Source organism: Prenolepis imparis, unplaced genomic scaffold (assembly GCF_030444845.1).
Source record: "Prenolepis imparis isolate NDT839.2.m4 unplaced genomic scaffold, iyPreImpa1.0 SCAF_5, whole genome shotgun sequence".
Lineage (NCBI taxonomy): Eukaryota > Metazoa > Arthropoda > Insecta > Hymenoptera > Formicidae > Prenolepis > Prenolepis imparis.
In genome coordinates this window covers 171,088-198,841 of record NW_028141163.1, presented here as the reverse complement: position 1 = coordinate 198,841, position 27,754 = coordinate 171,088, and the positions used below count along the sequence as shown (strand labels likewise).

Below are 27,754 nucleotides of genomic sequence, written 5' to 3'. Positions count from 1 at the left end.
TTAAAAGTTTTTGCGAAAAAGACAATTTTTTATTTATATCGTTTGCAATTTAAAAATTATCAATTTCGCAATATTTTTATCAAGAAAGGCACTTCAAGATCTGAGAAATATTCCTTGATTTATTATTAGAATCATAATTACGTTGCTGATGACAAGTTTACGTATAAAAAAGGCAGAAGAAATTTAGATCGGAAAAAAGGCGTTCGAAAACACCTCCGCATTACTCTAGGTAGTTACGTCACTGATCGTCTGTGGTCTCGTAACGTAACACACGTCGTCATAGTGAAAATCCGCCAGTTACCACGGGGCTACACAGGGGAGCGCATGTCCGCACGTCACGTTCCTTGGCGATACAACGAGCCGGTACGAATCTGCGAGCCGAGGCAGCGAAAGAAAGCCACCGGAAGAAGGCAGAGCGAGCGTCTCTTTCTCTTTAGGGGAGAGCACGATTTCAGGACGCTGCGTTCCGGCGCGGAAAAACCTAACCGGAGCGGAATCGAAGCGCGGCGCGGCGCGGCGCGACCGGCCCGGCGCAGCGTGTGGAGGCAGAGCGGAGCACGTTCCTAATCGATCCTCGACGACAGGTAAATCCCGGGACGTCCTTATTCCAGTAGCAAGAGCCAATACTTTAGAGTATTTTATCCGAAAACGCGGAAGAAAAGAACCGACGAAAATCATTACCGACAAAAAATCGCGGAAACGAGGGTGGTGAAAAATTTGAGAGAAACAAGTGCAGGTTTCTCTCGAGCTTAATTCTTGCGAGTATCAAGGAAGATATTATTATGACATAAGCAAATTTCGTTGCATAATATTATGCTCACAATAGGACATAAAATAGGATCGCGATATTTTAATGAATGTATACTCGTACCAGCAAAAGAGTAAAAAAAAATGCACGGAATTCGAAATGCAAAAAACAAAAATTTAATGTAAGCCTCTCAGATTTTTTTTAAATTTATTTTTAGGGATATGATAGAAAAAGATTTAGAAAATATTTATATTAATGATGAGCTTTCTGTTACAATAGATATAGATTTATCCAACGATTTTGGCATCTATATGACGCAGGCAGGTAAAGCTTGACATTTGACATTTGATATACGGATATGATTTCCTACATATTTGTACCGTTAAAGATTAATATCATTTTTCTATGGAGAATCTAGATTGGCATGAAATGTCATATATGTCATAGCGATAGGAAATTTTTAGTCAACTAATTTCATGCAACTGAATTTGCAATTTTTACAACAGAGAGAAAAGTTTTCTTTAATATATGAAAATGTAAAATATAAAAATATGTATATCATTATTGATTATAATTTTGTCATAATCACGTTAATTAAAAAATCGAAAAAATGAAACTGATGAGTCAGAGAATGATTTGCAAATTGTTTCCTTACAATGCTTTCGGTATAAAATTTGCGGAATAAAAATTAAAAAATCATAATCGTATATCTTTGATACAATTTGTCTTCATTATCATAATGAAAAATAAATAGGTTTAAAAATTGTTAATTATTTTATTGAGGAAGGAATTATTAATTATGTACGGAGAAAGGAAGACGCGCAGCAAAAATAATTATTTATTTATAGCTAATATATCATAAAAGATTTGTAAGACCAACAACCGAGCGAATTATCTACTTTCATACAAAGAATAAATTCTTATTCCAAGCGATTGAACGAAACGTGACATGAGTGCAACTGTATCATCTCACTGATAAGTTACACATGAATGAGGGGAAGGGATTATCAAATCCTCCCGCAGATTGCATCCCTGCCAGCTCATTTATGTGCAGTTAGAGATAAGGATTATTCGAATAGAAAAAACTCAACTATCTATTTTTTTTTACTATTTTGAACTTACTGGACAGTAACTGAGTTTACGATTCGTTGAAAAAAATTCTGTTTAGATAAACTGCAAACATTTAGATGGCGATCTACTACAATCAGTGCATGAATAATTTTATTTTAATAAATGATGCTGTGTATGTGTTAAAAAGGCATTTTCTGGAAAATTAGATAGAAATTAGTCAGGCCAGTAAATGGATCAGTAAACGATAACTAGTTTATGCCTAGTCGAAATTATTCTGGTTATTATTTTCAGGCCAACTAACTGCGAAAATTAGAAAAGAGAAACTGATTAATAAATGATATTAGTCTACGTTCAGCCAAAACTCACTATATTGTGACATTACACAACATTTTCTCAAGAATTGGTCATAAATTGAAGCAGGCTAAACTAATTAATGTATAAGCTAGTCTATGTGTGTCTACAAAACACAAAAACGCAATATTCTGGCAGTTATTTTTTTTTTTTTTTTTTTAGACGCGATATGATTAGAAACTAATCAAATTTAATCGAGTTGGTAAAAAGTTTGACAATTTTCTACAGTCAAGTAGCTTGACACTAATTTTATTAAACTTTTTTTGTCTTTCACATCTTTATGATTATTTTATGATTATTATAACTCTCAGTTATAATAATTAATTAAACGTGAAATATAAAGATGAAAAATTGAATAGAAATGTTGTCAAAAATGATCAATTGTCAATTTTTTCTGGTTAAATGTTTACTAATTCAATTAACGTTCTCTAATTAGTTTTTAAGTTAAATTGATTTCTTTATCTTTCTCTATGCTTTGTGTCCACTCGCGAACGAGAAGTTGAAGTTGTCTCTTGATCGGACATCGGACACGGGCCAGTTCATCGGCCGAGATGCTCGCTTTATTCCGCAATATCGATCCGCGCTTCTCATTCCGCGTCATATCGTTCGCTCTCCTTTAAATCTTACCGACCCGGCAGCGAGTTGCACGAACCGGCCGCGTGTCTAGCCGCATGAAAATTTTATTAATAGCGGTATGTGCATATTAATCAGATCATATCATTTTTCAGCGTCTCTAGCAGCGAGCCCGGAAACGGGCTCTATAAAAAATAAAAGAATAAAAAAATAAGAAACGCGAAATATGTGAAATAATCAATATAAATTCACGATTTTAAAGCTTTACGTTTTCAACATTTATATTTATATTCTCGCATAGTATAATAGTAATGTAAATGTGAATCTTGACACTCTTAAATGTATAAAATATAATCTCCATATTTTTTCTAAGACTTTGTCCATATTTGGACGCAATGTCATCACAAATCGCGTTCAGTTTACGATCCGTCGCGTTTTTTCTTCTTCCTAGCAGCTTCGATGTTTTACACGATCGCTAATTAATACGGCACGTTAAAGGAATTCTTTAGACGCATTTTACATATTTTGCGCATTAACATGATTATATAAGAAGATACCGATAATTATACCAAAGAATGCTGGTGCACGTACGAAAACAGGTAGAACTGCGGAGCGAAACTATCGACTGCGTTATCGATCATCTCGCAGGAATGTTTTTGCTTACAGGAATGCTACGAAAGCATTCGTAAACCTTTGACAATGCGATTAATTTGCGGAACACCAGAGTCTATCGCGGTTATCCGAGACTACCTTATCCGTTTCTGGTGTCCGATATCGAAAGCGGAATGCTTACGTTAGCGAGGTAGTGTTATTATTGTGCCTGATATAGCTTATACGCAAATAAATAATAAAAGATCGTTGCCACCTTCAATTACATTCTTAATGTTAAGTAATTATTACTTAACAAAGTAGGAACTGTACGATTGAATAATCTATTCTTCTATTGTAATATTTTTCGTATTAAGTTCTTTATAATCTATGTTATTACATCATTTATTGTGCAATCATCCATAGGTACAATTTTATTTCGATAATTTTAAATATATACCGTACAAAATTTTCTACCGATCAAATTTCGTTACTTGTTTAATTAATTTTTATTACTGCAATTTTTTTATCTATTTTTTTATCTGTTTTTGCAGGTGTAATTACTTTACTGTATTTTTTGCCGACTGAAAGTTTAGTACTCTATTCTCTGATCCTTGAGGGGAAGCGTGTGACCTATATTCGTATCAAAATTTATCTCATTTTTTCCAGTTATCCTGGAATTTTTTATTCTATACGATCGATAAAGTCTCGAGATCGCGAGAAATCGAATCACTTTCGACGGACGGGGATGTATACTTACGAGGAGGAGGAGAAAGACGGGACGTTTGTTATCAAACGCGCGAGATTTCGACGTCGCGTCGTGCGAATCATGCGGTCGCCGTATGTTTCTGTGTTTCCGATAACGGAAATGCGAAAGACACGGCCGTGATAAGTGATAACGCGTCGCGCGAATCGTGACGCGATCTTAACTCTCGCGAGATAACGCGCGCGGAATCTTCCTCCTCCCGGACCCAGTCTCTGCCGATTGATATCCGAGACGTCGCCGACCTTGGAGATACGATAATGGCTCTTCCCTTCCCCTCGCTCCTCGAAGCCGTGCGTCGCGATAAGTCGAAGAACGTTTCAAGTATATACATATATACGATTGATCGTGCGCGGCGTGATTCTCGCGGAAGTTGATTCTCTCTTCCCTCGCACTCCCTCGCTCGGCGGACGATATACATTATATGTGCGCTCTATCTCCTTTCGCTCTTTTATTTTTTCATTCGCGCATAATATATCGCTTACTTACGTATGTATACGTACGAAGAAATGATTAAAATATGCTTCGTTTTCATTTCTCTCGTTCACGGTCATCTTTAGTAACGTAAAGAGCAAAAAGAACTTTGCTAGCGCCGGAAGAAAAAAAAGTTCCCGCAAAGTACCGGGATTGCGTAAATCTCATTACCATATACGCATCACTTATGTGCATTGCACAATTTTACGACCAAGTGACACGCGACTTTTGTGTAATTCAAGATGCGTGGCACTGACGTCAAACACAGTTTCATTTATCCTAGGGCTCTTCTCTCTCTTCTCCTCTCCGCGGCAATTATCCCGAAGAGACAGATACGGTATTTTAATTATCCCGAAACATCGCGGGGGGCCCTCTTTCGTAAAGCCGAAGAGACGTCAATCTCTTTTCTCTCTCTTCTCTCTCTCTCTTCTTTTTCGTACAAGCAATAACAGAGTAATAACATATATATTTCGCAGCGCGATATATAATTTTTTTCTCTAGATTGTAACATGTCCATGGTAAATTTCAATATCTTCTCCTTCTACAAGCAAGCCTTCTCCTTTCAATTTTATTTTATTTTATTATTTCTTATGCAAAGACATTGTTGACAATAAATTCCCGCGTTTTTTTAACTAATTTTTCGACTACCAGCCAGAAATAATAAAATTTCGTCAGAACTTTTATACACAAAAGGCTAAATTATTTTCCCACATTATTCTATACATATGTATATTGAGATATATGAGATATACTATATATATATGAGAAAGCACCATTTGCCATTAACTAATTGAGATTAAAAATTAATGATAATACAATTATCATAATTGATAGAAGAGATTAAAAGACAAAAAATGAAGGAAACACAAAAAATCAAATGCAACGGAAATTCAATAAATCATTTCACAATCTGCCTTCTAGATTTCATAATTCTTGAATGACAGTATCAGGATGAAGTATCAAATATGTTGAGTCATGGGTAATACGAATCTATCATTTATCTGATCTTGTCGACGAACAATAAATTTGCAAAAAAATATATTATTTGGCTGACCTCCTTTTGCAAGACATTCTATGTACATCCGTCTAATAGCTCTATGCATTTTTCTTTGCCGCCTATTCTACGAGAAGTCTCTAGTCGACACGTTTTATAGAACGACTTGTCCTTGTTTTGAAAAAAAAAAAAAAAAAAAAAATTGATAGCACGTGCCGCATTTTTGAGGCGTCTTTCTCTGCCTCTGCAGTTTTCTTTTCGTTGTGTGCGCACAGAGTAACTCTAAATATAGAGCAATCGCACGTTTTAACTGTATTCGTTATCTAACGATATACGCTTACGTATTTACACAATCTTACATCTTAGTTATTTAGTCGTCCGATCATTTCTTTTTTCTTTTTTTCAATCGCAAACGTTAACAAGTCAGTTACGCAGTAGAAGCTAACGATCCGTCGCTCTCGCATTTCTCTTTCTCTCTCTTTCTCTCTCTTTCGTTTCGTTCCTGCGCTTCTTCATCCTCGTCTCCGTTAAATCACATTATCGATCGCGCCAAGTTCGCGTATATACATCTTGCGTCAAACCGCATGACGAAGCTGATTGCATTTTTCGAATAACACGCAACGATATCCTACAGAAATAGGACACTCGATATTTTAGAAAAAAATGAAAATTAGTACTTGAATATCAAAGGTTGAATATCGGAAAAAAATTATATACAATGATCGATTTAACAAACCAAAAAAACTAATTATTTACCGCGAGAGAATTGAACAGGACGCGAAAGAAATCTATACATATATATATATATATATAAGATATCTCGAGAATTTATCGCTATTATTGAAAATCGTAGACAAAATCATTATTATCATACGTATATTTAGGACACACGCTGCACTATACCCTATATGTAGATGCACTTGCATCGATTCGTGACATTACGGCCGCGAGATTATTATAAACATGCGAGAGCTCTGCATGAGAAATATAATCCTTTCATAACAGATAAGTTTTCTTAATAACCGCGTTATTATTAAATAGGTTTAATCACATTTTATACGAGTGTTGCGAGATAAATGCGAACGATTTAGTCATCGAGTAATCGCAAATTGACTAATAATGCTAATTATTTATTACCGCCAACACAGATTATACACCATTATATTCTTCCATTAGTAAACACAACAAATTTTTATATTTACTTGTTACAGGCTCGAAATTATTTACAACATTTCTTATTTATGTATTTGGATAGTTGAATATTTTTTTTATATACTGTATGTTTTTAATAATAGGCAAATAATAATTGATATTACGAATGATGATCTTTAATTAAAAATAGAATAACTTTTCGAATGTTATAATATCTTTCGAGTTGTTTTTTCAAGTTTTAGTGTCAAATATCTCGTTGTAAATGCTACACACAGGCATCATTACATATATCTCAAGTCGAATTTTGTCAAAGTTTATATGTGAAATCAATTGATAAATATTTATTTCTCGAAATTTACTTAACAATTTACACATCATAATCTTTTTTTAAAAAATAGTTTTTGAAACAATATTGCAAATTAATAACGCATATTGTGTGTGGGCGCCCTATACATATTATACCAGGTGTCCCATTTTAAAGGACCCACTCAAATATCTCATTGTCAGAAACACTGCGTTAAATCGAAAAATGTTTCCTACAAAAGTTGTAGGGTTTCGAGGGGGACATAACATAGTAATATTCATTTGACCTTGGGCGGCGTCTCCAAGGTTAGTGAAGGTTAACCTTAAGTGAAGGTGAGAATGAATTTTGAAGAAAATAAAAAAATGCTTCGGATAAAAGTTGTTGAAATTAATTAGTAGAAAAAGATGTTATAATAAAAAATATGGGTTTCCATTTAAAAAATTTATTCTCACCTTCACTTGACCTTGGAGACGCCGCCCAAGGTCATATGAATATTACTATGTTATGTCCCCCTCGAAACCCTACAACTTTTGTAGGAAACATTTTTTGATTTAACGCAGTGTTTCTGAGATATTTGAGTGGGTCCTTTAAAATGGGACACCCGGTATATATATATATATATATACATAGAATGTAAATCTACACAGAGAATTTTCCTCCTATTATACATGGATTAGATGTAATATCTTCGCGAGATCAGCCAGCATTCGTCGAACGAGCGCAAGGAGATTCCCGAGAAGTGCTATTTCGCAATTTGCGCCTGTTAAGAATGGAAGAGACGACATTACGGTTCTCGATATAATTCTACGATCAACGTGACTAAACGCCAGAAAAACACACAAGTCATTTATCTTTAATATAAATTTATTATATATACCCTATAGCGCTACATTAGAATACAAACGAAAACCTTGAAATAAAATTTTTAATAAACGCGTCGTATTCATCGATAAGACTGAGGTCTCGCGGACAACTCAAACAAGACTTTTATTTATCCTTTGATTTTACAAAATGTAACACCTGCGCCAGACGCTAACTCAAACTTATTGAGCATCGTTTTATATTTCCTCATTTTGTTCATTACTCGAGTATAACGGCATCTATGTTCATTGGAATTCGATCGATCAAACGTTCATAACGCTCACAGTATATACAAAACGTTATGTAATACTCTCGATATACATATATGTATATTATCCATATATGGATTATCTAATTTTTCTATGCTCTAAACTTTAAATTGATTAAAGATGACGACTGGAAAGAAGGCATTGTACAAGTCGCGAAATCACCAAGTAGATTGTATATGTAATTTATGAACAATTTATTACAATTAAAAATTATTACAGTTATATAATAATTGTTTGCGTCCTAATAAAAAGGATGCAGAAAATTCTTTTAAAACTGTACTTTTATATTTATATAATATATCTCTATAGAAAATTGTCAAGAACAATAGAGATTACATCGTTGTGTTAAAAATATAAAGGACATTCGTATACGCAGGTTTAACTCTGCGGCTAATTGTAAGACGTCACGTATCGCGTTTCATTGTTGTGATAAACAAAACAATTCGTTTCGAAAGAAATCGAATCGATTTTAAAACTTGCATGGAAACGACGTATCTTTTACAAAACAATTTGCTATAGAATATGGAAGAGAAAAAATAAAGCTTTTTAAAAATTAATCGTATTTCAGATATAATATTCATTCCAAAGCAACTAGTTTTAGAAAGGAGTAACGTACAATATTATGTTTAAAGCTTCATTGGCATGCGTTTAAAAATTACTCGAGATAAATTCTTCAAATGTTGACGAAATAAAGTGCTTCAGATTCGAATTCGCGACACGTTTGCTCCAAAAACACGTTTGCTTCGAGTTTCGAAGCAAACGCACTCGAAAGGTGTAATACTTTGAAATGAAGAAATTAATTAAATTTTAGCTCCGATTAGCGCGATTAGCACTATCCGTTTTGAAACGATTAGTCATAGTCGTGTACGAAGAAGCGTATATTCGTTCGATATTGTGCGCAATATACTTCTTAGAGCTAAACACTCGAAAGAGTAATAAAGTCACTCGCGGAAAAAAGGAAGGAGCAAACGTCTTCACGTGACAGACGTTGGCGCTTCGCAAAAACGTGCTTCGTTTGCGATTCGTATCGTGGATTCAGGCGCTTCGACTCCGAGACCGAGACACATCGGAACGCGGTGCGCGGAAGGGTGTGGGGTGTGGGTCGAGAGAGGCAAAGCGCCGCATTAATACTTGCGAGATCAGAGAGGGAGAGGCCCTGGAAGGGATAGGAAAGGGGATGCGGCGCGCGCCGACGAGAGACGTCGCGTCGTGCGAGAGGAGGAGAAACGGACAGACGCGTCTGATAATGAGAAGGAGAAAGAGAGACAGAGAACAAAGTGGGGGATGTAGAGGAGCTTTTAGGTTTTTAGCGACATCCGAGTGCCGCCGCCGCCGTCTCTCAGTTCCCGTCCGACTCGCGATTCGTACGTACGTAGCGTCTTTCTCATTCTGCCGAATATCGAATCGAGATTGTATCCGAGAGAAGCGATAGAGAAAAGTCGTTACTCGCAGGACGCGCCCTTCTCCCGCCACCCGATCTTCCTCAGGCAGGATCGGATCGAGGTGTTGTTTCGTACGATCTCTAATAAAAATAATAAAAGGAACGAAATCGAATTAAACTGATTAAGACTGAATTCGAAGTCGAAACAGTGCCTCAAGATATCGCGAAGATACTTCGTGTATATCGTGTGAAACATTTTGCAAAACTCTGTTCTTAAACAAGAAGAAGATATAACGCAGCGATTGACAATTGATCGATAATTGGCTAAATTGACGACGATTGATCATCGTGCGAGAGAGTGAGAGAGAGAGAGAGAGAGAGAGAGAGAGAGAGAGAGAGAGAGAGAGAGAGAGAGAGAGAGAGAGAGAGAGAGAGAGAGAGAGAGAGAGAGAGAGAGAGAGACTGTCTTTCCTGGCAGTGCTAATCGGCGCTAAGGAGGGGACACGTGCAATTTTCGGACTACGACCTACCAGTACATTTGATTTTCCGGTAAGAACGAACTTACACGCCACGTCGACTGTCGAAGAAAATGCGCGCGCGCGCACGTGCCGGTTATGATAAATTATCCGACAAAAAAATGTACAGCTTTTTTTTTTTTTTTTTTTCCAAAGAAATCGGGCCAACGAGATCGAGGAAAACATCTCGCAAAGAATTGATTAAATCGAAATATACCTATGATTATTCTCAAATTTTCAAGGGCATTCCACGGTGAATTTATCCTATACACAAATGAGAGATCTTTGTCGAAAAACGTTCCTCTATTTTTAAGAGATTTATCAAAGGTCGAAGTGAGCAGAGAAAATATGATAACATAATTACAGATATTACGAAAATGTGATTTTAATTTTTATTAACTGTGAAATAATGTGATTTTATACGTCCCCCTTCCCCCTAAAAATTATAAATGTAAGATAAAACAAGTTATGAATCAAATTATATTCTTATTGTTAATTACTCCTAATTTCTCTAAATTTTTTACAAAAGACACGAAGAATTTCGAAATTTTAGTTTGTCGCTGAGAAAATTTTGTACGGAAAAGTACACTAAGAATTAAAGAAAAAATCAATTCCAAAAATAATGTTAAATTTGTATACGATAAACTGAGGTGACCAATGCATATTTTTGTCGACACCCTGTACACAGACACGCCGCTTGCAAAGTGTTCAATGCTCTCATAAGTATCTGTATAAATTCAGTCCTGACGTATAACGTTCTTCCCCACACGTGTAGATTTTTTTTTTTTTTTCTCCTTTTTTCCTTCTCTTTCTCGCTGCTTCGGGGCGAGGAACGAGTCTCTGAACGAGAACAAACAGGTTAAAATGCGAGGGATATATTACACATACGCAGTCTTATGCATTTTAAGTAGCTTTTACTACCGTGACGGAATGTGCAAAAGTAAATTTTCTCTTTTTTTTTAATTGCAAACTTTGAGATGAATAATATAAGTAATTTTTTCTAAAAATTTTCAGACAACCAGAAAGAATCATTTTCACTCATATACATTTATAACAAGTTCTTTAAAAAAATCATTAATTTTTTCTCTTCGCAAAAAAAAATTCACGTACATTTCAATAAATAATAATTTCAAGGCGAAAAGAATTCAATTACGCGGTGTTTAATAAACGTTCGCTCCGATTAAGTAATTCACAATTTCCTTGTACAACCGCAATTATGATAATTCGAAGATGTTACGGAGTATATTTTTCAATTACGATTTTAAATTTGTCAAGAAATCCATGGCTGAAACAAAGTTGACTATTTTCGTTGCTTTTACCATACGTGCGATATTTCTACGTAGAAGAATAAACGACTGCATTTTTCTCACGCGTACGTGTATGTATAATCTATTCTAATTTGCAACTGTGACGTAATCCCAATGATAACAACACGAATATGCGAAAATATGCGTTTCCTCCGGTCTCGAAATGGCCGGAATAGCTCGAGGATAATTTTGGAACACCGCACCATCATAGATTCCTTATCCTGACTAACCCGCACGCAAACTAGAGGCAACGCTTTAAACCCTAAAACATCCACCAGATCTATATTGTACATATCCAATTATTATTTGCGTTCGCAATTATTAATAGCGTATTGATCACAGTCAAAATAATTAAACGGACAAGTAGCATATGGAGAGAACACATTGTCGAAGATAATGAGCATTGTAATTTTCATCCACTTAACGTCGCGCATCATAATGTTTACATGTGAATATCACGAGATAAGAAATTCGCACTTTACATAAACTTATTATTATATCTCTTAATCCCGGAAAGAGATAATGTGGTAATATCATTAAGAAGATTTTTTGTTTGTACACCTGAGAGTGTGATATATATTGTATATATAATAATTTTTTTTTTTTCGACGTAACTTTATTTTCATCTTTTTATATTACGAGGTGTTCCAAAAATAGACATCTAATGGTACTGCCTGTCTAACCATCGATTCACAAAACTTTTGGCACATTTCCAAGCTTTCTAGAGCTCCTCCCCTTCTCCTCAGCATTGAAAAATGCCTCTGTTATTTTATCGATCCTCGGAAACGTCCAGCATCCTTCCGACGTGCCGCCACGTATCGTCGAAGCTTTCATACGACACACCCTGTATGTCGTATCGATCGTTCGCTTCCTCCACTTCTCCTATCGCACGTGGGTATCACTCGCGACAGAGGTGGTCAACCTTCGCGTGTTTGTCGGTTTTTCCGCGGATTCACCGGTGCGTGAATTCATTAATAATGTCCGATTCTCATTCCAACGTTGGCATTGAACGCGATTTTCGCGCCTTTGTTGAAAGCGTCGCGAATCGAATTTACGGCCAAATGGGCTTCGTTCAACAGAGAAATAATAAATGTCAACTTTTCATCTATTGTTATTTGTATTTGTATTTGGGCACTGTCGATCGAAATTATCAATATTAATTGTACTCTTACTTTTTCAGTTTCAAATACTATTTCATGACGAATCGCTACGAGTTATCGTCAAAAAATGACGGTGTGAAAAATTTAATAAAATATAGCTTATATCACATCGATTTTTAATTGCGATATAAGTAAAATCGAAACACTCTCTCATCTCGGATTCAAAATTATTTCTCACGTCTTTCAATGTAGAAAAATGATTGTGAAGATGTAAGAGAAATATGTTGTTGCTTTATTTAAAAAAAATATCATTTAATGATGTGGTTAGTCATCGTTGAAATTATCTTGATTTCTTTTTGCGTGTTAATTTTGAAGATGTTATTACTGTTGACAGATTGAAGCTATATATGTATATATATCTCGACTCGATAAGATTCATTCGATAGGATCGCGAATACATCATAATATTTTGTCAGAATGAAAACGTAATGTCAATAAAATTAAACAATTTTCTTCTATTAATAAATCGGATTTCAACAAATGGAGTCAGAGTTCTTTCCTGAAAGAAAAATTGCGCACAAATGCAAATTTTTAGACCGTGATGATTAAATTTCAACAATTTAGAATTCCAATTATTCTCACGTGGCGATGCAAAATATCATTCTTGAAAATTTTCGTAAAAACTAAAAAAAAAAAATATCAGAAAAACATTGGTAAAAAAAATGAGGAAACGTGTCTTTCGAAAAAGATTGAAAATATAAATTCCGGTTTAGACAATCCATAATTCACCTCAAAAATTGAATTCTGTTTATAGTTGTATAGAGCGTTCCAAAACCACCGAATGTCCCCTGTTAATAGCAGATTCATAATGAAAATGTCGAGGCATGAATCTTTAAATTAATAATGATGGAAAAGGAAGAGCTTTTTGTAAAAACTAAATTTTGTAGAGTCAAAAAATTAACTTAATTCGTCACTTAATATCAGATGAAATCTGCTCTTAAAATGGTCGGGACGTCCTGTACGTTAGTTTTTTAAATGTAATTATTATACGAGGCATGATTATGATTATAAGTAAAAATCTATCCCAAATTTCTTCGCGAATAAGATTATTTAATGCAGACTGAAAGAAAGAAGAAAATGAAGAATATAGTATTAAAACGCGATTGGCTACCCCTGTCTCTCTATTACATGCTCGATACATCGGATAATCACGTGAACGCTTCGCAACATCGATTTTTCTGTCGCGTTTTCTTCGTTTTGTTTACACGTGCTAATCATTATATCGCGATTCATTACGACGACAAAGTCACGTATCTGTTACGCGTACTGTATGTTACGTAACGCGGACAATACGATATCCTGCGTTACCTCGACAGCTCTCCTCTCCCCCTCCCCCCCCCCTCCATTTCCTCCCATCCCTAAATCATCCTTCATAATCTTGGCTCTCAAGTGCGTAGCTTTCCACATGCGGGATATCTATGTGTTCGACGATCAAGTGTCAATCATATCGACAAACTAATCGTCTGCGAATCGAGAGATGATACGATTTTGTTCTTCGTTTAAGTATATCGCGAGTTTATAAGCGTGCGCGTACTATATTAAATAAATATGATAACTTAATATTTTTTCATATAATGTTAATTGCAGGATTGGTCACAAACAATAAAATCAAAATAATATATATATACGTAATCCGATTTCATCGAGAATTAATGTTTTGCGACGTTTATGCTCTACATACGGCAACATTAATGAAATATACAGAGTCCTGAAATTCGCGAATCAAAATACTATAGCCAAAAAAATTCTCGAAAAAATAAATTAAAAAAGTATTTTTCATTCTAAACAATAGTTTTTGAGATAAAAATGTTTAATAAAACTAACCAATTATAGATTACGATGAAACGGACGCCTGTCCGCGTCGATAATATTAGTGACTACGCGCTTTACGCTTCCGTTTAATCGTAATCTATAATTGACTATAAGCTAATAAGTTTTAAATGTAATGTAATATTTTTACCTCAAAAACTACTGTTTGGAATGAAAAATGGCAAATACTTTTTTAATTTATTTTTTCAAGAACTTTGGTATTTTGATTTGCGAATTTCAGGATACCCTGTATATGTATATCACGAAAGCTCTACCTATTTTTTTACGGCTCGTAAATTAAAACATTTGCAAATCTTGATTAAACGCTTGTATTTTTGTCTTTCAGATTACGATCAATTACGATGACTTCCGAGCCGTGGACCTTGCCTCCTAAGCAAGGTCTTTACGATCCTACTCTCGAACGAGAGGCTTGCGGCGTTGGTTTTATCGTTGCCATTGATGGAAAACGGTCGTATAAGGTGAGTCGATTTCATAGTACTTTAGTAGTAACTTTGAAGTGCACAATTTGAAAAATATCTTTTGTACATCTTCCACTTGATCTTCACAATATGTTATACAGATGCACGTTTGTGTATCACGTTTTATATTAGAGGCACAGAATTTTTAAATAAGCGAAAGATGCAAAGCTAATCACAGAAAATCGCAGAAAACGTAATAATATATAATATAGCAGTAAAATTATTAGAGAAATGTATCAAAGAGAGAACTTGTAATTATATAGGTAATGGAAAATTTTTCGAATTAAACAAATTAAAATTAAGAGAGAGATCTCCAGTATTGAAATTAAATTATAAAATCAAAAGTAATTAAAACGCAGAGAAAAGATTAGATAAATCAGGAATGTAAATAATTGATGAGATATTTATATCTATTTGAAAGAAAGAGAGAAGAGAAAAAAAGAGAGATAAACGCGCGACTCGTTGATGATGCGTAAATTACGTAAATTACACGATCTTTTGTTTGCTCGCACGAAGATAAGGAAGCTGTTGGACCGGTTCGCTCGCACTCTGGATTTATTTATTTATTTATGGTCGTTATCTGTGCGAATTTCAGATCGTACGAGATGCTCAGATATTGTCGGCGCGTATGAATCATAGGGGGGCATGCGCTTGCGATAACGACACTGGTGACGGGGCTGGTGTACTTTGCGCAATACCACACGATTACTATGCCAATGAAATTCGGTAAGAGAATCTTACATCGATATGACCGTAAGTCGCGACTTCGTCGCTGATTCAATCGAGTCTAGTTTTTCCGTGAAATATAGTTTGTAGTTTTCGATATATTTATAGATTATAGAACATCTCGGATTTAAGCCAAACTAAAAGCCCGTGTACCCCTCTAACACCTACCTACCTACCTACCTACCTACCTACCTACCTATAGATATGGCGCTCTGTCCGACTCCCCGAATTTCATTTCCGCGTAATACATACATAAAAGTTTTTAATGTTACTGCAAAAATCAGATGATTGTATTTTTTCTTGATTTAATCGGGATCAATTTGATCTCTTTTACATATATACTTGAGATTTTTATATAATATTAAATATATATACATATAATAAATAATTAAAGTCAATTAAAAATCATAAACTGTTCGTGAATCCCTCGATTTATCGAGATCCTTACAGATAGGACACCTCAAATTTGTATTTATAATCAGTCCGCAGATTCTCAATTCTACAGAAATCCTTGGCATAGTTCTACAAATTCTACGTCACCGATCTTTGTTTTGTCGGATTTCTAAATTCACAGATCCTTAGTTTCCTCGATCATTGATTCGCGACTCCTTTGAAATAAAAGCTCTCTCTGGCGGAGAAATGATGCAAGTAAATCGTTGACGTCTCCTCTCGAAATTTTAACGACTAACGAATTTAGGTTTATTTAGGAAATTATATTTTTTGTATTTTGCAGCGAGCAGCTAAATATTATACTGCCCGAATTCGGACGATACGCGACCGGTATTTTATTCCTTGACAAGAAGACGCATACGGAGGTGGAGACCGCGTTCGAGAAACTGGCCGAGGAGTGCAATTTGCGAGTATGTCCCGTGTTACTTATTAATCCATTTCAATATTCTATCTAGCTCGTGTCACTTGCACGCTCTGCCCCTGGCATTATTCTCGAGATTGCGTGATTTGTAATAGGTGCTGTGCTGGCGCGATGTTCCCACCGATAGCACCCAGATTGGTCAAGTGGCGAAGAAGTGTGAACCGTACATGCGTCAAGTGTTTGTTACTGGCGATCAAGATACGGAAACGCTTAAGCGGCAGGTAATTTGCTCGATACTAATAATCAAAATGATTATGATTATGATAATGATGCATCATCTTCATTGTCATTCTTCTCATTATTATTATTATTATTACATTTTATATGTGTCGAATCACGGTAAATTAATATTTTCATATGTCATTTTCGACATATATTTTAAAACCCTTCCTATAATACTTAATTACTTGGTGAATCTAAAATTGCACACATACACATCGCGCTTCGTGGGTCAAATAATATGTAACAACTTAAACGACTTTGCCAAATTATAAGAATAGAACTCGAATTCGTCGCAAAACAGTCGCCTTTTTTCAAGGTCGAAACGCATACTCGTTCAATTGATCTTTAGTTATCATGTTCTTACGTTTTGATCGTATCTGTTTCTCAGATATTCGTGCTGAGGAAGAGATCGTCGCATACAATACGGCGACCGGGATTGCGATACTACATTTGCTCATTGTCCCTGAAAACGGTTGTTTACAAAGGACAACTGACCGCTGATCAGTTATGGCAGTATTTTCTAGACTTAAAGGTGAGTCCGCACCAGTGATAATATATATATATATATATATTCCATATCATTTTCTTTTCTCAGGAAAAGACACGATTCCGATAAGTTATATTATTTATATAGAAAAATGATACATTTTTGTAAAAAATAATATTTTACAAAATATAGGCATTTAAATTACAAAATTGAAAATAAATTTAGATTTGTGTATATACACCACAGACTTCTATATATTATCTAGACTGCTAATACAGGCTTTGCGAATGAAGCCAATTGAAATGACACGCATTATAGCATTTTGCGAAAATATATTTTACAAAATGTCATGTATCACTTACACATCGCTTCATGTATGTACATTATCGATCACTTATACATTGACAGGATATATGTAAGTGAGGTACTTTCAAAGATGGCGGATTGTTATTTACCGACTTCAATGCAACCTGTACTAAACTATAGCAATTCAGCAGTCTAGATAATATATAGAAGTCTGTGGTATACACACACACAAATCTAAATTTAATTATAATTATAATAAACTTATTTAAATAACACGTAGAGAAATCTTTGTCGAAAAAAAATAGTCGCAGTAATTTTTTTTTTTTGTTTTCATCGATTTTAGTGTTCCAAATATCTTAAGAAAAACATGTCCAAGTTATCGAAATCTCCCCCGAGAGAGATGTCATTCTTGTCTCTGAAAACGTTTTGTAAAATGTGCGTACTATCATAAGTAACGTAGTATCATGTAATGTTATATTTCTCTTCATATCAGTCTCCGAAGTTCGAGACTTATCTGGCGCTGGTGCATACACGATTCTCCACGAATACGTTTCCGAGCTGGGAAAGGGCGCATCCTCTACGGTAAGCAGCTACATAATAGTCCGATAAAAAAAGGCGGATAAGATAATTACTAGATTATTATACTGTTCATTTACGAAAAATCAGTCACTCCTAATGGTGGCGAGATAATATTTATTTGTTCAAACTCGTCGTCACGATGACGTCATCGATATGAATGTCAAGAATTTCTTAGAAGAATTTTTGACAATTTCTTCGTAGTGTTGTCCTATAATTAGTAGAGTAATGAAGACTACGATACAAAATCATTCACACTTAAAAAAAGTGTAATTATTAATTTTTCAAATTTTTAAGTCAAAACAAAGCTCTATATATTAAAAAAAAAAAAAAACGTTTTACTTATTTTTTCTTATCTTTAACCTTCCCGGTTGTATCTTTAGTGAGGGGACAATATAGTCTTCATAGTTTATTTAGTTCAATATTACGTTTCCTCTCTTAAAAAAGAAAAAATAATAAAACTTCTTTTATATTAATCTAAACAAGTTTAATTTAAGAAAATTAATAAAATAGGATTAACAAATATAAATCATATAAATCAAAATATTATTCTTTAAATTTGATTGAATTTTTTTCCATACTTGTATGTGTTACAAAACTAAAATTTTTTTCCCGAAGAATATTATTTTTAAATGACTAATGATAAGAGCTAAAGCTATGCCGTTGTTACGCGTTAGCATGACATCAACTATTCTATTTCATCATCTCCCTCCCTATTCGATTCTTCAGTTTCTAATATTTTTCTAATAATATACAGGACATCCATGATTCGCGACACAGTTTTATTATTTAAATTTTGCGAACAATGCACAAAAGCTCCCTTCCGTCTTTGCGATCCGCTATTCCATTACTGCGACAAATAAAATTCTATTATACGTAGGTCGTAATCGCACTTTCGCAGGATGTTTCGAAACCGCAAACGAGAGTATCGATATATAACGCAGGAACTTTTCTCCATAGATTGCTGGCTCATAATGGCGAAATTAACACTCTGCGCGGCAACGTGAACTTTATGAAGGCGCGAGAAGGCGTGATGAGCAGCCAGATATACGGCGATCAGCTCAAGTTGCTCTATCCGGTCGTTGAGCCGAATCTCTCTGACTCTGGATCGGCGGACTGTGTGCTCGAATTTTTGGTGATGGCGGGACAACGTTCCTTACCCGAGGTAAATTCATTTTAAAGACAGGCCAAAGAGAAAATCGTCGTCCATATTACGGTACATAAGATTAAGATATCTCTCTATTTTTAATTCTATAAATAATCTTATATATCACACAGAAATTTAATTTCACTAATTCTAGATTCGTTATTGTCGTTGATCGTTAATCGAACACATCTCGAAGATCATTTGCCATGAATTATTGATTCCAATAATAAAGTTCCACGGATATCATAAAACTAACTAATATTCTTCATTGATTCTCGATTTCACATATTCTTTTGAATGCTTTTTGAATTCTACAAATCCTTGATTCCATACATTCTTGATATTTCAGGATTTTTAAGGAAAAAAAAAAAAAAAAAAATTTGTTACCAAAGATCTAGAACGTTACGATCTTTGATTTTACAATAAATCTATTCATGATTAAATACCTATCACTGTTAATTCTCTCCGGATTATCGCGAATCTCGCGTATTAAACGCTCTGAAATGGTCTGAAAAATGGGAATCGTTACTTGAATCCAGGCTGTCATGACAATGGTACCGGAGGCCTGGCAGAACGACTTGACAATGGCAACCGAGAAACGCGACTTTTACCACTGGGCGGCGTGCGCCATGGAACCTTGGGACGGCCCGGCCCTGCTGACCTTCACCGACGGCCGCTACGTCGGCGCTACCTTGGACAGGTAGAAATTTGCCATCTCTCGTTATGTCTCGTTTACTACATTCGTTTCTACGTAGGCTCCACTTTCCTCTCGTTCGTGCTGTCTGGTAATTTCCTTTGCCACATTTCGTATATCCACGTAGATCCTGCGATCCTGGATCACAGAAATGATCCGCGGTCGCACAGATCTCTTTTGGATCTTTGATTCTCATCGGCCTTTAACACTTTGAATCCAATCGCGGTGATTCGACGATGTCGCATTCTATTTTATTTTATTTTTTTATTAATATAGTATTGTTAAAACTAAAATGACATGGTATATAACGATTGATTTGTTGGTTAAAGATATTTTGATATTAAGCTGCGATAAAAGATGTGAATGTGTGTTAATTCGCTATTGCCGATAAAGTTCTCGATTAAAAAGAATTTGCACAAATGTACTGCAAGCTGTACAGGTAAGTGAGTGAATTCTTTACATTGAAATGATTTCAAAAACGAACTAACATCACAAGCAACATTGCGTAAAGGAAAGAAGATATATATCGCAAATATATTTCTCTAAATATTTAATAGGAAATTTGTATCGAAATATTTATGGTCATTTAGTGTTTGCAAGGAAAAAGTAAAATCTTTAACCAACCATAAAACACTGAAATTTATGATTAAGAGTAAACTACATGTCGAAAACATTAACTACATGTCGAATTAAAAAGTTGTACGATCTTAATTCAAAATTATCAAGTCTTTGCATATATAATATTTTCAATTTGACAATATAAATTGCTATGAACGTACTTTTGTTATATTTATTATCAGAAAGCTCTTAAAAACTATATATATTGCTCGATAAAAATAAATACAGAAATGCGCAAAGAATTGAAACGGCATTCAAAGTGTTGAAAGGACCCTATTGAAAGAGAGAAAAGAGCCGAACGAAGGGACTCTGCGGTGTCGTTTGTTAGAGGAGCCGCGAAGAAAGAATGCTAGGCTACGTGGGCGTATATATTGCCTACACTTTGCAAGGTGCATTCAGCAGGATTAACGGTGCTCACGAAATATATGAGAACGGTGCACACACGTGTAGAGACACTCGTTTATACTCCAGGTAAACATGGATTTACAAGGCGGAGGGAAGTCGCGCGAACGCGCTCGAGATAGAAATGCAATGATGAATAAAACGTACGCGAAACTGTTTCTCGGAAGAAATAAATGTTTCTTCCTAAATATGTTTTTATCAAAGTTACTTTAAAGTATTATTTTTATTTAATTGAGAGATTATTTTAATTTTACAATCGATGTGATTGGAAAAAAAAAATTTATCAATGAAAGCAATCGCGAGAATATTGACAAAAAGTAAACGTTTGGGTGTTAATAATAGAATTGTTATCGAACGAATTCCAACTATCATTTCTAGAATATTTTAAAATTCAAGAGAGGCAGAATTTTTTGAAAAATTTAGAAAGATAATTTTTGAAAGTTCTCATTTTTTCAGTAAATTTTTATATAGATCTCAAAGTTTATTTGTCGTTTTCGTAATTAAACAATCGCTTTAGTTTATCTTGTAATATACATACGTATCTCTTAATCATTGAACTGACCATTTAAACGTAATAAAAATAAAGCTGTAGAGATAAGGCAAATAGAATATAATTGAAGCGCGACTTCCTTCTTGCCCCGTCTCTGTACAGCGAGAGAATCGATCTGTTTACGATTTGCTAAGTGTCCATCGTTGTCTCCCAACGTGCTGTTAACCCAGGTAAATAGAGCCTAGGTCAAGGGACTGTGAAAGAGAGGGAGAGAGAGAGAGAGAGAGAGAGAGAGAAAGAGAAAAAAAAAACAGAGATGATATAAAGAGCGAAAGAGAAAGTATACGCGAGTAAGCCAGCAGGAAGGCAGGCAAACGAACGAACGAACAGCAATGTGTAGTTCACTCAGCTGATACCTAGCGCGCGGCACAGAGGTGGTGTGAAATACAAAAGACCTTTTTGAATTTTTGTTTGGCAGAAACGGCCTGCGCCCGTCGCGCTTCTACGTCACTAAGGATAACGTGATGGTGATGGCGTCCGAAGTGGGCGTCTATGATACTCCGCCCAGCAATGTAGTCCTGAAGGTAAACGAAGGAAAATAAGCGCATCCCAAGCACATCGGCCGATCTCACCGAGAGGGGGAGGAGAGTGCCTCTCTCTCTGTTTGAGGCGGAGACAGCTGACTCGCAGTGTTTAATGATTTATATACCGACGAGTCTCAGTCATCCCCCTCATATGCTCTTATCTATCTTTTTTTCTTTCCCGCCCCCTATTCTCTCTCATCTCTCCGCGCCTTTTCTCTACATTTCTCCCCGATATAGAACACGATCACGGCCGGTGGAAGAGCAATCAGGGAGGCGTCCTACCCGGGGAAGTCGGACCTCTCTCTCTGTAGCCTCCAAGGATCCCCTCAAGGAAGCGAGGATGAAAGAACCTGCTGCTCGCGTACGATTGTACAAAAGCAATGCTTGCGCGCGTCTTTAATCGCGCGACAAGCCGTATTTTTGTATTTTTTTATCGACGCTTGAGAATTTTGTTGCACGGGAGAGTGGCTCTCGACGATGATGCTGCGATAAGCACATATAGTTACATGCGTTTCGTGAGCTTTATTCTCGCGTCAACGAAACTCTCAAGCGCGCATCTCTAGCTTCGATAACACGCCTTCTCGCCATCATTCTTCGACGGTTAGCATTTCGCCTTGTCGACCGATTATTTTACCGTCTTCACCAAACGATCCGCTTTGCCCTCCCGCTGATTTCTCATTAGAGGAAGAAGAGAGGAGGCGAGCGACGGTAGAGCTCTCTTTATCGGAAAATTCTCGGTAAAAGCCCCATTAGAGGAAGAAGAGATCGGGAACAGAGCGTAGCTTGTTGATTCCACGGAATAATGGTTTTGCAGATATATTTATATAGCTTAATAGGCTGCATGCTTATACGCAAATTTTGAGTTCCAGAGATCTTTGGTTATACGTTATACCAGAGATCGTTGATCATGTACGTATCTTTGGTTATGTATGTTTACGTCCTCGGCCAGGTTGGTCTTGAATCTATGGCGTCTTCGTTCTGGGATGCAAGCGTGCCATCATGCGATTTATTAAATCATCTTATCTTTCATCTATGTCTAACAAATATACGTTATTCATTACATTCTTGGAATCTCTGTCGGAAGCAACAAGCGCATCGTTCCCGTCCTTTGTGATAAACGTAAATACGCGACATATTTCGCTCGAGTAATGTTAAACAATTACAAGTAACGAAGTAACCGTTGACAGTCTTAAACAATCCGATAAACAGAGTTCTATCACACTCGCGGACAAGAGTATACAAAATATTTTATGTCTTAACGCTCGTTGGACGATTTTGCGCGAATTCGCTAGATCTCGAATATTGCCGAAACAATGTAATGTACTGGCATTCTGCCTTTATGCGATGATGGCGATGATGACCAACCAATGCTAGCTACCGGTTGATCACCGCCGGCTTCATCCACGATTCGAAATCTTTTCCTTCTTTGTTTGAACGCGACAATTTCACATTTGAAGATTAAAGGAATATCGATATCTAAAGAATCGGTAAGGGCAGACTGTCATCGTTTGAGCCGCAAAATATCTACTTCGCTGTACCGTTAATATTATACGTATGTATATAATAGAGCTAATCACATATATCGTATTTTATTTATTTTTTAATCATGTATCATGTATAATGTATAATTTGTCATCTAGGGACTAGGTTTGTATAGAGCTGTAGGACCGTCATCCAGTGCTGTCATATGAATGTCGATCATCGACGTGTCAAATCCGTTCTATGGCGATTATCGGTGTACTCTTTTATTTTCAGAGTCGCTTGAAGCCCGGCCGAATGCTTCTCGTCGATACCGAAGAGAAGAGGATCATACAGGATGTTGAATTGAAGCTGCAGATCGCTCGAAGCAGGCCTCATTCAAAGTGGCTCAATGAACAGGTAGCTAAACGCGCGCTTTTCGTCGATCGCTTTTCATCAATTATCCGTCATCACAATTGTTATCGCGCTATTCGCGATTATAAATAGTCGTTTCCTTCGAAAACGAAATAGCGGAAATTTCGAGTATTTGGGTTGGAAAAAAAAAAGATTATTTAAAAGAAATAAATTGCAAACATTTTTATTAATTAGTTTTGTAGAAACTTTTTTTTTTTGTTATATACCGTTTGTTGTGACTCTGCGGACATACTCTGTATATACATATACATTGACATTTTGCACACAAGTGTACAACTGACGTGTTTGCATGACTACCGCATTGATTAATTATGAATTTTCCGTTTAGCTATAGCTAAAAAATATTAGGTACCATATTTACACGCATGAACTAAATTTCAGGTATAATAAACTGGTGGCTAATATTTTTTTTCCGTGTTACATTCACCGAAAAAAAATTTTAATGGATTTCTTTGCTTTTTTTCATAAAAATTAATCAATCGACTAACTCTTCTAATCAAATTAATACATTCCAAGGATTAACACACCCCAATCCTTAAAATAAAGATAATATTTAACCTGGGGCCTAATCAATTTAAATTGATTTTAGCAATTAAAATTTTTAATAACAATAACATTAAAATTTATACCAAGATTATCCTTGTAAGAAAAAAATGTTCTAATACAAAATTAACTTTTTTTCTCGCATCGCTGCACATGCCGTTATCATCGTATACGCAGATGGTGAGTCATTCATACCACTTTAAACGTGTTGGTTTTTTTAGTGCAGTATATATTGGTAGATACATAGTAGTATAATCGAAAAATATAATAAATTGAGATATAGTAGATATAATAAGTAGCGATGTAGTAAAAAAAAAAAATATAAATAGTAAAATTGTGTACACGGGAAAATCTTGGACGATTCTTTTCTGCATGAAGAAATTCGTATTTGTCGACTAATCTTATCCTTTCATTTTTGTTTTATCAATTAATTTACTAATTAATATACTTAAACTATACTAATTAAATCTCTCACATGTAATATTTGCTTGAAAGTTTCTCTCTCTCTTTCTCTCTATCGTATAACTATAACTCAAAACATCTCTCTTCCTTATTGCAATCCTATTCTCTGCGAGGGAAAAAAAAAGAAAACTGTGGCTAATAGTTAACGATGTTCTTTTTGTTAACGTAGATCACTATGGATGAATTGCGTGCCGCGCATGTTAATAATGACGGTGCGGGAGACGTAATTGGGAATAATATGTCCACCGAGACGGCTGTCGCGAAGAAAAATACCCTTAACGGCATAAACGAGGTCTCGGCAGTGAATAAAGTCTGGAGCGGCGATAAGCGACTCTCTCTTTACGGTTACACTCTGGAGACTATCAACCTGCTACTTTTACCCATGGTGCAAACCAAGTACGTATATTCTTTTCACGATTATACCATCGCCTTTTCAATATGAAAATATTTTAAATATTGGATGAATATTCACTTTTAGGAAAGAGGCGTTGGGATCTATGGGCAACGACGCTCCCCTGGCATGTTTGTCGGAATTTCAACCATTATTATACGAGTACTTCAAGCAATTATTTGCGCAGGTACGCGATCAAAATTCGACTATCCATAATTCGACACATATAGAGCAATAAAAAATGATTTATAAAAATACTTGATTAAATACGATGAAATATATATATATATCTGATATACACGCATGTCCCACCACAATTATAATTGTCATAATCAGGTAACGAATCCACCGATCGATCCGTTTCGTGAGAAAATCGTGATGTCGATGCTCTGCCCGATCGGGCCCGAGAGCAACATCTTGGAGCCGAACGAGTCACAAGTACATCGTTTGTTCCTGCCCCAACCGATAGTGTCCTTGAGTGATCTCGAGGTTCTCAAGCGCACGACGCATCGCGGCTGGCGAACAAGAGTGATAGATATCACTTACCCCGTTGAAGACGGGCCCGGCGGATTGTTGAAGACGCTGAATCGTGTTAATAACGAGGCTAACACGGCCGCCAGGGATGGTTTTCAGCTCCTCGTGTTGTCCGATCGACAAGGTGGTCCGTCGAGGTGAAGTAGCTCACGAAACCTGCAAATCGAAACATATTGATTTTTATTAAGATTAAAAATGAGAGATTAGAAATAAGAGAAAAATCTACAATTTTCATTATTTTTTCTTGTCTTTAGAGTTCCGGTCAGCAATTTGCTGGCTCTGGGTGCTGTTCATCATCATTTGATCGAAGAAAGACAACGAATGAAGGTCGGTCTTATTCTGGAAACCGCGGAGGCTCGAGAAGTTCATCACATCTGTGTGCTACTCGGTTACGGAGCGGACGCCGTATGTCCTTATCTGGTATTTGAAATGGCGAAAAATCTGAGGGTGGATCACGTTTTCGACGAAACCATTACTGACGATGTCATCTTTAAGGTAAAGTTTTATAGAACGAGAACACTTGTGTGAAAATGACGCAAATTATAAAAAAATATTCTTTTGTTTGTATATGAGAAAAAAAGATGGTAACAATATATCGCTTTTAAATATCGCAGAATTATGCGGAGGCTACGGAACGAGGAATCGCGAAAGTGATGGCCAAGATGGGAATCTCAACACTACAATCTTATAAAGGAGCGCAAATATTCGAAGCAGTGGGACTAGCTGACGAGGTTATCGACAAGTGCTTCAAGGTATACTTCCATATTTTAGAATAAAGAGAGATTGAGAGATTCCTATATCTGTATCATTTTTTATTAGAAAATAACTTTCAATAAATATAAAATATTTGCCGAATCTTGAATACAAACTAATTTAAACACTAATTAGATATAAAAAAAAAAACATTTTTTTCATATCCTTGGGGATGCAAATGATTAATAAATTGGATCCAATTAATGATCGCTTAATGATTCAAGCTTTTTTTGATGATGCACCTCGACCAAAAAATATTATTTATCTCATTACATAATAAGCAATAATAAGTAAAACTCTTGTGTTAATTGCGAGTTGAAATTTTTCAGGGCACTCAATCTCGTATCGGTGGCGTGACGTTCGATATTTTGGGCAAGGAGGCGTTCGAGAGACATCAAATAACGTACTGGGAGAAACCCATGGATATACTGGTCATTCGTAATCCCGGAATTTATCATTGGCGATCAGGTGGTGAGAAACACATCAATGATCCCGCCAGCATCGCTAGTTTACAGGTAACGAATTTTGAAAAGCTATCGTAATATCTTGCTAAAACATCGACTGACAATCTATCGTAAAAAGAATGTAGCTGAAAAGTCACTATTTAAATAATAAGTATAGTATACAAGATTAAAACAAGAAAAATTTCTTTTACGAAACAATATACCTCGAAGAAGCAAAAGTTGCTTACACTGTATATACATATAAAATATTTCATGTTATTGATATAAATATTTTAACATTTTGGAATAATTACTTATATGTAATTATTTAACAAATATAATGATCTTGTTTCACAATTTTTAAATTATTATTAGTAACTAACATAAATCTCTTTTTCATCAGGACTATGTCGTCTCCAAGAATAATTCGGCTTATGAGAATTATCGCAAAACCACGATGGAAGTGGTGAAAGCTTGCACCCTGCGCGGTCAGCTCGAATTGAAGAAGTCGCGCGATCCGATTCCCATCGCGGACGTAGAATCCGCATCGGAAATCGTGAAGCGTTTCGCGACCGGTGCGATGAGCTTCGGCAGCATCTCCTTGGAAGCTCATACCACTCTGGCGATCGCCATGAACCGTATCGGCGGCAAATCGAACACCGGCGAGGGCGGTGAAATTGCAGACAGGTATAAAAGAAGAAGATAGAGAAAAATGGACATATAAAGAAAAAAAAAATTTTTATTCCTAATACCGATTATTGTCATTAATGACACACAAAAACCAACACCTCCAACTAATTGCCACTTAATATC

The 27,754-nt window shown here is 35.7% G+C and overlaps 1 protein-coding gene across 7 annotated transcripts in view; it reads left to right on the top strand.

Moving 5' to 3' along the window:
* Positions 1 to 299: 299 nt before the first annotated feature.
* Positions 300 to 27,754, top strand: part of LOC145936575 (uncharacterized) — a 35,494-nt gene continuing 8,039 nt past the window's right edge. For 2 of the 7 annotated variants that reach the window (XR_014425403.1, XM_083038858.1), the window contains exons 1-18: positions 9,380 to 9,516; positions 14,667 to 14,799; positions 15,395 to 15,525; positions 16,259 to 16,385; positions 16,492 to 16,617; positions 17,007 to 17,150; positions 17,905 to 17,993; positions 18,948 to 19,152; positions 19,674 to 19,834; positions 21,817 to 21,922; positions 23,678 to 23,800; positions 24,990 to 25,216; positions 25,299 to 25,398; positions 25,548 to 25,882; positions 26,000 to 26,240; positions 26,360 to 26,497; positions 26,828 to 27,013; positions 27,345 to 27,628. Coding sequence is in view for 6 of the 7 variants with exons in the window: in XM_083038858.1 (XP_082894984.1) it covers positions 9,395 to 9,516; positions 14,667 to 14,799; positions 15,395 to 15,525; positions 16,259 to 16,385; positions 16,492 to 16,617; positions 17,007 to 17,150; positions 17,905 to 17,993; positions 18,948 to 19,152; positions 19,674 to 19,834; positions 21,817 to 21,922; positions 23,678 to 23,800; positions 24,990 to 25,216; positions 25,299 to 25,398; positions 25,548 to 25,882; positions 26,000 to 26,240; positions 26,360 to 26,497; positions 26,828 to 27,013; positions 27,345 to 27,628 (2,978 nt within the window). In the remaining variant the exon portion in view is untranslated. Of the gene's footprint in view, positions 585 to 9,379; positions 10,079 to 14,666; positions 14,800 to 15,394; positions 15,526 to 16,258; positions 16,386 to 16,491; positions 16,618 to 17,006; positions 17,151 to 17,904; positions 17,994 to 18,947; positions 19,153 to 19,673; positions 19,835 to 21,816; positions 21,923 to 23,677; positions 23,801 to 24,989; positions 25,217 to 25,298; positions 25,399 to 25,547; positions 25,883 to 25,999; positions 26,241 to 26,359; positions 26,498 to 26,827; positions 27,014 to 27,344; positions 27,629 to 27,754 lie in introns of those variants that run through there. The other 5 variants (XM_083038860.1, XM_083038859.1, XM_083038862.1 and 2 more) reach the window with 5 other exon arrangements.